Raw genomic sequence first — 11,709 nt, 5'->3', positions numbered from 1 at the left:
AATTTGCGTCCGAGCGTTGCACGTAAGTTTAACACACAAACAGAAAAGAGAAAAGAACACCAAGAGTTTTTACGTGGAAAACCCGAAAAGGGAAAAAACCACGAGGCCTCGCCAAGTTGCAAAATTCCACTAGTGTTTTCGTAGATTACAAATGGTGGATTTCGTCCCACAAGTTGGGATAATCCAAGTACAATTTGTTTCTTCCACGAAATTTACAAAATTCAGCGAACTCCTGGCGTTTCCTGAAAATCCGGCAGAGTTCCGGCGTCTTCAGGCGGCAGGAAGAGCTCCGGCGGCGGTGGTCGAGGAGGTGAGGAATCTCCTTTTCTCCTTTCTCCTTCTCCTTCTCTTCTTCTTCTCTCTCTTCACTTGAGTTCTCTTAGTGTAGAATGAGGGCTCTATTTATAGTTTTTCTGGAGTGGCATAGCCCGTAAATAGGCATGAGATCAAGGGCGAATTGGGAGTGGTTTGAATGGACGGCCGATATCGAATCCTTTGATCATGCTCTGTTCGTTGGACATTTGAAGTCCTTAATGATGTTGGAATTAGATGATCTTGGGCTCGTTGGATTCGTCTCGTCGAGCCGTTCGATTCGAGTATAAGCTCGTCAAAATCGGAGACCGTTAGGTAACTCAAATTGCGGTTTGAACCTTCCAACAGCGCTTTGAACCCTTGATTCGGACTCATTTGGGCTCGGATTGGGTTGATATTGGTGTCGTTGGGTTCGTATTTCCGAGACGCTTAGTTTGACTGTAAGCTCGTTGAAATCAGAGTTCATATGCTCCCGAAATTAATTTTTGAAGTTTTCAACTAGCTTTTGCCTCGAGATTCGTGCCCGATCAAGATAATTTTTGCGTGATATAACATTATTAATTTAAATTAAATTCTAATTATATTTGAAATTAATCTAACAGTTTAACGAGCTTTCGAGCGAAGCAAGACTGAGCTCGAATTTATTTAATATATGAGCTCAAGTATAAACTCCAGCTCAAATTCATGGCTCCATATACTTGAGCCTAATTCTTGGCTATTAAAATGCTAACTTCAAGAAGAGAAACAAGAAATAATATTTTATTTTATTTAGACTAAAAAAATTGATATAATATCATTAATAAATAAACTGAGAAAAAATATAATAATATCATATAATTATTAAATATATTTAATTAATTTTTTATACATCTTCATTATTATTATTATTATTAACGAAAAGCCAGAGAAGTGCTGAATGCCCTAACCTCTCCTCTTTCCCTCCTTCCGCCCAATTCAACCACTGCGTCTCCGAAATGCCCGGGGCTTTCAGAATACTTTCAGCTCACAATCTATCCAAATCAAGGAAGAAGAAAAGGAGAAGAAGACCTATTTCCGCTACAAATTCCGTATCTCCCAAGACCGTAACAGTAGAAATCAAAACGAATGCATACGAGGAAGAAGAAGAGGAAGCAGATGTAGGATTTAACCTAAAAACATCATCTTGCTCCCAATCCCACATCATTCAACCTTTAGGAAACCTCCTTCTCCTCGACCCCTCAACCAATATCCGTAATCCCGGCCTCGGTAACCTCCAAACTCTCTCCGATGAGGTTCTCGTCGACATTCTCGGCCTTCTTGGCGGTCGCGACCTTGGAATCCTGTCATCAGTGAGCAAATCCCTCTACGTTTTCTCCTCGCACGAGCCTCTGTGGCGGAACCTCGTCCTCGAGGAGCTTAAAGGTGAGTTTTTGTTTTATAAATCATGGAGATTCACCTACATTTCATCCGTCAATCCCTGTTTTTCCCCGTTCTCCACTGGGCCTTCGACCCTCTGCATCAGAAATTTTTACTCCGACTACCTCTTCCAGAGCTGGCTTTGCGCCAATTTGGAAATGAAGCCGGAGTGGCTCCAGAGGGATAATATAGAGAGGAGGCGGAGATTGTCCTTGGAGGAGTTTGTGAATTGCTTTGAGGAGCTCAATAAGCCAGTACTGCTTGAGGGATGCCTTGAACAGTGGCCGGCAATGGAGAAGTGGAGCAAAGACAGATTGGTTCAGATTTGTGGAGATGTTAAATTTGCAGTGGGGCCTGTTGAGATGACAATGGAGAGGTATTTTCGGTATTCAGAAATTGTGAAAGAGGAGCGGCCATTGTATCTATTTGATTCTAAGTTTGCTGAGAAGATTACTGAGCTCGGTACAGATTATGATGTCCCTGTATACTTCAAGGAAGATATGTTTTCTGTACTTGGGAAGGGTCGGCCGGATTACAGATGGATTATAATCGGGCCGGCAGGCTCAGGCTCTTCATTTCATGTGGATCCCAACTCTACTTCTGCTTGGAATGCTGTGATCAGGGGATCAAAGAAATGGGTGATGTTTCCACCTGAGATTGTGCCACCAGGAGTTCATCCAAGCCCAGATGGATCTGAGGTTGCTTGCCCTGTGTCTATAATGGAGTGGTTTATGAACTTTTATGGAGCATCTAGGAATTGGAAGAAGAGGCCTGTTGAGTGTGTGTGCAAAGCAGGTGAGGTTGTTTTTGTGCCCAATGGATGGTGGCATCTTGTGATCAATCTTGAGGACTCAATTGCCATCACACAAAATTATGTTAGCAGGTAGGCTTCTTTATGGTTTCTGGAGTTTATATCTATAGTTTTATTACTCTGTGTTGATTTTTTAGTGAATGATTTGAACTTTTTTTTTATAAAAATTACTGGAGCAAATTTTTGATGGTTGATATTGAGAGCAGTACATGCATAAAGTTAAGATAGTTTATACATTTGGACTTGATTAACAATAGAGCATATATGTTGCTTTCTACTTTGATTTTTATTTGTTCTTCTTTATATGTGGTTGTGCTGGGTGAGTTGGGGGTCGTTTGATCACCAAAAAGATGTGAGTTTTACAATTGTGATTTGTGTGTAGTGACAAAATTGCAGTAGAGGCACATTTTTTATGGTTGATATTGAAAGAAACACATGCATAAAATAAGTCAGATTTTAGATAGTGTTATTCATTCCCACTCAATTGACAACAAAGAATATAACTTTTGGTTGTGGACATTAGATCACAGAAGGATTTTAGGTTGGCATTTATTACGGTGGATACAAATTTTCATGCAGAATTACTCTTTTTGAATTAGATGATATTTTTCAGTTACTTTCTCTGGTAGGATTGGTAATATAATGATTTGCACAAAGCATTTGATAATTGTAAAGATTATAGCTATGTGCTAGAAAATTTGTAGTGGTAGATATTTAAGATATCTTAGTTTTGTACAGATATCTAAGATATACATAAATTAGAGTTGGAAGAGCACAAGAATTTCTTTTATGTGAAAAATTCAAAATAGAAGAAACCATGGGGCTTGAACCAGGTCCAATATATAATTAAGAATATAAGAATCTACCCTTCCTCACAATCGAAGATGGAATTGCACATTTTTGGGAACAATTGTTTGATTTCTATTGAAAGATTATAGAAGTTGGGTTTGCACAATTGGGCAGTTGAAGTCCAATGATAGAGTTGGATGTTACTAGTTAGGCAACAATAGTCGGATGATAAAAATAAGCAATGGTGCAGTCGTTGTTGATGGTGGTCATCGATGGCGATCACCGGTTAGTGCAATTGAGTTATTGTATTCTTTTAGCTCTCAAACGTCCCTCATGTAAGAAAATAAGGTGTTATATATAGCTTTTTAAATGTACACTTTGACAAATTTAATTGTAATTCAAAACACTTAATCAAACGGCTCATTTTGATTCCCTTGATTTTAGATTGTTTATTCAGCATTGAAGTACCTTAATAACCTTAGATTTGACTGATTTTGTTCTCATTGGATTCATCTCGTCAATCCCCGCAATGACTATAACCAAGCAAGCTTTGGAAATCGTTAGATCATTAAGTTAAAGTTCCCAAGTTTTTTATTATATTTCAGGTGTTCAATTTGAGCTTATTTGGAGTGTTATCGGATCACTTGAGTTATTGATGTGTTCGGCTGGTCGAGACGTTCAATTTGAATAGTAGTTTGCTAAAATTGGTGTTTTTATGGTCTTGAAATTAATTTCGGAAAATTTCAATACAAAATAATGCATAAAGATTCATGCTGAGCAAGTGAAATTTTTGAAGATATAGCAATGATAAAGTTGTTCAAATGCAGTTTACATATTGCTCGATATGCCTTTTTGGATTTGACTTGAGCATCGGCATCACCTGCTACAATGGCATCCATCAACTTAATAGGTGAGGTTCCCACAAAGTAAAGTCAAAGAGTGGGTTGGGGATGTAGAAGAGGATTGTGGGTCCCTTAAAGAGGGGTGGAGCCCTAACAAAATAATGGTGGTTCTGATTGTGGTGGTGGTGGTGGTGGTGATGGTGGAGTTGAGATTGAAGTTGGAGAAAAGTCTTGCAACGATTCTTACAATATTCTACTTTCCATTGTGTAATCTTGTTTCAGCTTTCTTAAAATTAGTTCTGGTTACGCATTGTATTTATCAAGTTTTTTTCTTCATAGTTTGCAGCCTATTGATAAGTTTTTTTTTTTTTTAAATAATTATTTACTATTTACAATCATAATATTTGATTCTCGAGTCTAGATGGTTCTGAAACTCTTAAGTGTGAATATGAGTATTTCAGACATGAAGAAACCTCCATTTATTATAGACTTGAGTTTTCTCAAATCTATAATCTGAAAGTAACTCTCTTGAATGAAAATTTGCAGGAGGAATCTCTTAAACGTGCTTGATTTTCTGAAGAGGCCCAATGCAAATGAGCTCGTTTCTGGAACCAAAGATCGAGTAAATTTACATGACAAGTTCAGAGCTGCCATTGAAGCAGCTTTACCTGGGACAATTACTCAGCTTGCTGCCAAAGCCAAGGAGAAGATGGCTCAGAATAAGCAGCTAAACTTCTGGGAATCTGTCGCTGATGCAAATACCGGAGGATTCAAGTTCTCTTTCTAAGCTGATTGCATCCAAATTTTAGAGAAGTATCTTTCTTTATTTAAATTTTTGTTCAGAATCTACTGATTCTAACTATGAGGCGCAGATTATTAAGATGCATATGAGAATGTAGAATAGTCCTTTGTTAGAATTAAAATAAATGCCAAGTTCTTTATATATTTGATGTCAAAAAAAATAAGGAGCATTCATTTTTGTTCAAAAATTTTCAGATCTCAAAGCTTCTTTTTTTCTCTTTTTAAGTATGCAAATTAGAGGTGTGATACTCTTGTTTTTTCTCTTTTTAAGTGTGTGAATTATAGAGGAATTAAGCTAATGTGTCATACTTTAAAATTATGGGAGCAAGTTATGGAGCATAGGCCATAGGTTGTGGCGTTATACTAATGTTTCTCAAAATTAATTTTGATTCATGCCAGGTAGGTCTACTATGGAAGCAATATATTTATTCAGAGGTTTGATGGAGAAATATAGAGATAATAAGGGGAATCTACATTTGATATTTATTGATTTAGAGAAAACATATGATAAGTTCCTAGGGAAGTGCTATGGGGAGTTCTTGAAAAGAAATGAGTTAATATTTCTTATATTCAAATCATTGAAGATATGTATCCAAGAGCTATTACTTGTGTTCAAACACAAGGTGGTTTGACCAAGTATTTTCCTATTTCGGTTGGATTACATCAAGGATCAACCTTAAGCCCGTATCTTTCTGCTTTAGTCATGGATGTTCTCACTAGACATTTGCAAGAGGATGTACCTTGGTGTATGCTTTTTGCTGATGATATTCTTCTTGTTGATAAGATTATAGAGGGAGTTTAAGCTAAACTTGAATTATGAAGGTCAACTTTAGAGTCTAAAGGTTTTCGCTTGAGTAGATCTAAAACTGAATACATGGAGTGTAATTTTAGTAGTAATAGACCTAGTAAGTAGATTGTGACTTTGGGCGATCAAGTCATTAATAAGAGTACACGTTTTAGATAACTTGGATCTATTGTTCAGAGTGATAGTAAAATAGATTGGGATATTATCATCAGAATTCAAGTTGGATGGTTGAAGTGGAGGAATGCATCGGGCTTGTTGCGTGATAGAAAAGTTCCCCTCAAATTTAAGGAAAAATTATATAAGATGGTAGTGAGGCCTGCAATGCTTTAGGGTGCCGAATGTTGGCCTTTAAAAGCGAAGCATAATACTAAGTGTTGCAGAGATGAGGATGCTCATGTCGATGAGTGGCTTTATCCTTAGAGATATGATACAAAATGAGCATATACGTGAAAATGTTGGAGTAGCTCCAGTAGAAGATAAGATTAAAGAGAGTCGGCTTAGATGGTTTGGTCACATAAAACAGCGGCCTTCCGATGCCCCGGCTAGGAAAGTAGAAGTATTAGATTTGACTTATGTTAAGAAAAGTAGAGATAGACCTAAAAAAACTTGGTTCAAAAATATTAGAAATGATCTTTCTTTATTAGATTTAAACAACAATTTAAATTTTAACATGACACAATGGAGAAAAAGGATTCATCTAGCCGACCCCATATAGTAGGACAAAGGCTTAATGTTATTGTTGATGTTGTTGTTGTAAGTATGCAAATTATAAACTTTTGGAATTGACTTCTAATTCATTTGAACTTTGTCTATAAAGACAAATTGAGTAATACTAAGAACATATTGATCGAGTTTAGATGGGCTAAAATCAAACATTCATAAATATAGCTAAAAATTTTATGAGGCTATTTGAGGGTCGAATGTTATTTAATTTTATGTGTTTATTCTCAAAAGGAGGGTACATTTAAATTTTCATGCTATACTCAGATCATAAACTTTCCTCAATTGTCATTAATGTTTTAGTTCACATCAACACGAATAGTGATCTTTATCATTATCTTAAATTTTGTTAATTTATGTCTATCATTTCATTAATATATCATGTTCAACTTACAACCTCTATCTCCCACCCTCCTAAATAAATTAGGTCAATAACAAACCAATGCTTAATGATCCTCATGTATCATTTTCTATTACAAATTAGAAAAGCACAAGTAAGCACTTATCCCTTGATGTATCCTAAGTTGTATGATTAAGATTTCATTTATGACTGTTTCTTATTGCTTTCTAAAACAATTTTATAGTAAAAAAAAAAAATTAATTTTAAAAAAATTGTACTTAAAAACAGTTTTATAGAACAAAAATTTAAATTTCATGAAATTTGTACTAAAATTTTACTTTAGAAAGTAGTAAAAAACTGTCTCAAATGAAACCTAAATTATGTGACTAATATTAATTCACATATAATTTAGATTTCATTTGGGATGATTTTCTTACTGTTTCTTAAACTAGCTTTTTAATACAAAAATTTTAATTTTAACAATAGAAAATTGTTTTCGAAAGCACTAAGAAAGCCCTCTCAAACAAAACCTTAATTAATACAATTACTTGGCATGAATAATTTTCATTAAGCAATGAAATTAATTTGATGTGTTTCATAATGAAATACATCCTTATAATTCAAAAAGGAGTGACTTAAACAACCAGAAATGTCATATTCTTTAGACAAATTTGTTGAAGATTGGGGGTCTAAGGCTGTCTCTTTTAAACCTTGGCTTCTCCTCGTTGGATACACATGTGTGGGTATTTTAATTGAAGAGGTGCTGTTGGCTTATTTTTAGCCGTTCAATTAAATTGGGGAGTTGGGATTAAATTCATCAAAAATAAAATGGTTTTGGATATGTATAATGAAATAATCTGAACCGTCTAAAATAAGATATGGTGATTGGAATGAATGAACCGTACACTTTACAATTGTCATGATTTGTGTAGATAATTCATATCTTTGGATCTACGATTGCTATCGTTGTCAATATCTATGGGGCCACTGCCACTCTGTAATCAGGAGAAATTATTTTGTGCAGAGTTTGGACGCATTTGAAGGCCAATTCGGATGCACCATATATGTCACTTAATGCACTATGTATTGGATGATGTGGTGCGTCTGTACACCGCACTTTATAATTTTTTTTTTATTATGAGAGGAATTTTCATTGAATATGTCATAACTCATAACCCTTCATAAAATTAGGCATTATATATATTGCCCATAGTCTAACATAATATTTTGAGAGGATCGTTTTTTTACTAATTTCTAAAATAGCTTTTAGTTAAAAAATTTTTAAACTAAATAAATTTTGTACTAATTTTTTTGTAGAAAGTAGTAAGAAAGGCGTTCCAAACGAAGTCTGAATAATTTATGAATCTTGACTCCTTTTAAGCATAAGAGCTTTGACAAAAGGAATCTAGTGTAAAGTCCAAAGATCAAATTTAGAAGAAGTGTATAGTTATCATTTCAAAAAAATATAACAGAGTTTCTATAAATTATCAATATAAATAATAACAGGCGAAAGAAACTAACAATTATATACTTCAAAATATTGTACTATATTCATTATCCCAAAATTAATATGCAATAGTCAGGAGATCAGTATAATCACTAATCTATCACATGCTCATGACTACAAAAGACTAAAAAAAAAATACATATCAAATTTGAAGAAGAACCTAATAATCTTTATCAGTATCACTGCTTATGGTCCTGACCCTTTCCTTGACCTGAAATTATTTAAACTATATACAATGAGCTAAACAGTCCAACAAGCAATAAAAACTCTATCACTGCTTTCAATGTAAAGCAAAAGAATCAATAATTATGTTCCAGTTCCAGTCAATATCAATTATCAGTTAATATGAGCAATAGAAAATTTAAAAATATAATATTAAAATCAATATGATCAGTGAAGTCAAAAATATATATTAAACTATAAGAAAAAATGATAAAGAGTATTATTACCCAATGAATCATCTCAGTATGCTATGTTATATTGTATCAATATTAATGTTTGTATGATTCAATTATAACATCAATCAATTCAACATATTATAATATAAATGTAATCATAAATGCAACATATTTAATTTGATATTTTTGTCCTTTCACCTCAATTATTGCCCAATTGCGTATCAATCTTAATCTAGGTCCAACTGTCAATTAATTGGTATCGATCAATCTCAATTGACGTCCAATTGGGTATTAGTTTTAATTAGGCCCAACTGTCAACTAATTGATATCAGTCTTTATCTTTCATGTTAACGAAAATCCTTCCTTCTAGTCTCTTATACATGCAAATGCTAAATTTTGTCAATGCTATGTATGAAATATAGTAATTTATAAATTGTAGAAAAAACTATCCAATTTATCAATTATGCATTTATCCAACACACACACATCTCCAAAAAATTTACTTGATTAACATGAATCTCGATAGAATATTCAAATAAAATATTTTTATAATTAAAAGTAAGATCTCCCAAACTCTAATTTTAACAAACTTATAGTAGAATTGAATGTCTCGATGAGACAAACACTCAACATTGCAAATGGTCTGACCCGACTCTAAATGAGATTAAATCAAGCATTGAAATATAATTGAAAATTAGCTTAATTGAAGGACTACTAAACAATCTTCAAATACTAATATGTTTATAGTTAAATTGAGCGACTCAATAAGAAAAATCTAATGATCCCAAAATCATTTGATTCTAAATATTATGACACTTAAATTATGGATAAACGATTAATGATCAAATGAATCAATATAGAGAACTTAATGGATCATTTTAAAATTTTGGCCTAATATACTAAAATACCATTATAAAAGGGTATAAATAGGGCTCCATTTTCTATATGAAGGAGTTTTGAGACTTTGATATTTTGTTGTGTATATTCAACTTTTGTAATCACAATAAAGAGAATTAGATAATTATTCTCAATTATGCAATCCTAAATTTTTCAATTGTGAAGATGAGTGAATTTTGTTCATATAATTATACTGTGAATTTTTTCTAGTTTTTCAAAATTAAAAAAAAAAAAAAAATCTTGTACATAACAATCGTAGCATATATGTACATGCTAAATTTTTGCACAAAGTTAAGATATTAAGCACGTGCTCTACTGCCACAAATTTTTTAACACACAATTATTTAGTTCCATTTATGGAAAACATTCTTAACATATATTTAAATATTTGTACAATCACTAATAATCAATTCCTCAATTAAAAAAAAAATGCAATCTACATTGTAGCTTTATCAAGTTTACTTAGACACTATAAGTTCAATCCATCTTTCTCCTGTTGTATGGTCAACTTATAACTCTACACCAATCATAGAGGGTTTAAATCAACATCACCTTATTGACTCCATTTGTTACATTAGAAAAAATGAGCTCTGATACCTTGTTCAAAAGGAATTCCTTTTTGAGTAAAAAGGAACAAACTTTTCTTTCATCATAACTTCTAAGAGTTTTTATATTTCATTGTTGTAATTCTCCAACATTCTATTCCATTGGGTTTTAATTTGCTTGCAATACATATGATGGAACTTTTGACCTTTATAAGCACATTGATCATTATAGGACAATCATATATTCTTTTGCAAAGTCTTTCTCTTAATTTTTAAGTGATAAGCTCAAATGTAATTTTACTACCTCTCTTATAGAACTTGTTATTCATATTTTTGCTAGTCTGGCCAAATTTTTTGTTAAATAATTTATTGCATATAAGAAGATCTTAAAGGCTCGTCATATCTTTGTAGTAATCACCAAAATAAAGATAGATCCTTAAGGAATACTCTCAAAGACTCGCTCTTGAAGCATGTCAAATTAAGGGAGTGGATTTGGAGCTACAACAGGATATTTTTCTTTGAGGTATCTACCCTAGACTTATTTATTCCTTATTGATGCAAGAGGCAGTTCACTCTTGTGCTAATCTTATTTATCGAATTGAAGCACAAATAATTGCTAACGAGGCTAACATCGCTCATAAAAAATAATTTGAAAAATCTTCAAATAAATATAGGAATCCACAATAAATAGAAGCAGACAAGATACCAATAGCTTCGATTGAAAGTTAGTTTTGGATATGGTCTTCACTAGAAAGATGCTATGAGAGCTAGTGAGAGATAGTCTCCATTCACAACCTCTAGAAGGCACCCCCAAAAGGTGACCTCAATGAGAAGCTAATAGTAGACATATTTTTCATAAGAGTAAGTTGTTAAATAAGTCTTCATTCTTTAAAATATCAGAAGACAAATCCCTTAAAAGGTGTAAGATCATCTAACAATTTTAGAAGATACAAGTCTCATAAGATACATACATATAAAAAATCTTAGAAAATATATGCATTAGAAGATAGTTTCACACCTAAAATCTTAGAAAACATAAGTCTTAAAAGATACATGATCGTCTAAAAATCACAAGAGACATAAGCCTTAGAAGTTTCATGTACAAAAAAAATCTCATAAGGTTAAAAGCCTGAAAAAGATGCAGAGTTCCTCAAAAGGTACATATATCTTCATTCAAATTTACACATGAAAAATATAAATTTCAAAATCATATACAAAACTATTAAATTCACATCACATGATGCCAACTCACAATATTTTATAATATTTGAATCTGCAAACTATTGCATTAGCCTCCACTAAGTGGTCTCTCCCTCTTAAAATTGATAGGAGGCAAAATTTTTCTCATCAACAATACTTGAATTTAATAGTTTCTATCAATGGCAGAGCAAAAAAAAATTTGTGGGTTGACAAATTAAAAGTTTCAATTATTCCTCGATTAAAATTTTGTGGAGAATTTAATATTTTATTTAAACTTATTATTTTAAAAAGATAAAATATAAGATAATAAACAACTTATAAATTATAGTGCATAATCTTCAAATGAT

General features: G+C 32.8%; 1 protein-coding gene across 1 annotated transcript; it reads left to right on the top strand.

Annotated features, from left to right (window-relative positions):
- Positions 1-1,213: 1,213 nt before the first annotated feature.
- LOC110107235 (F-box protein At5g06550) lies at positions 1,214-5,092 on the top strand. The gene is made up of 2 exons (XM_020837430.2): positions 1,214-2,590; positions 4,696-5,092. The coding sequence occupies exons 1-2, from the start codon at positions 1,287-1,289 to the stop codon at positions 4,934-4,936; spliced, it is 1,545 nt and encodes a 514-aa protein (XP_020693089.1). The 5' UTR covers positions 1,214-1,286; the 3' UTR covers positions 4,937-5,092.
- Positions 5,093-11,709: the final 6,617 nt, after the last annotated feature.

This window comes from Dendrobium catenatum, unplaced genomic scaffold, assembly GCF_001605985.2.
Source record: "Dendrobium catenatum unplaced genomic scaffold, ASM160598v2 fragScaff_scaffold_43, whole genome shotgun sequence".
Lineage (NCBI taxonomy): Eukaryota > Viridiplantae > Streptophyta > Magnoliopsida > Asparagales > Orchidaceae > Dendrobium > Dendrobium catenatum.
Note: the sequence above shows the minus strand (reverse complement) of the source record. Positions and strands in the feature narration are given on the sequence as shown.

What these genes read in the sequence shown, in the direction of transcription:
- LOC110107235 (XM_020837430.2), top strand. Translation starts at nt 1,287, where the DNA reads ATGCCCGGGGCTTTCAGAATACTTTCAGCTCACAATCTATCCAAATCA. An exon ending in ACACAAAATTATGTTAGCAG is followed by an intron (nt 2,591 to 4,695) that starts GTAGGCTTCTTT and finishes GAAAATTTGCAG; the next exon opens with GAGGAATCTCTTAAACGTGC.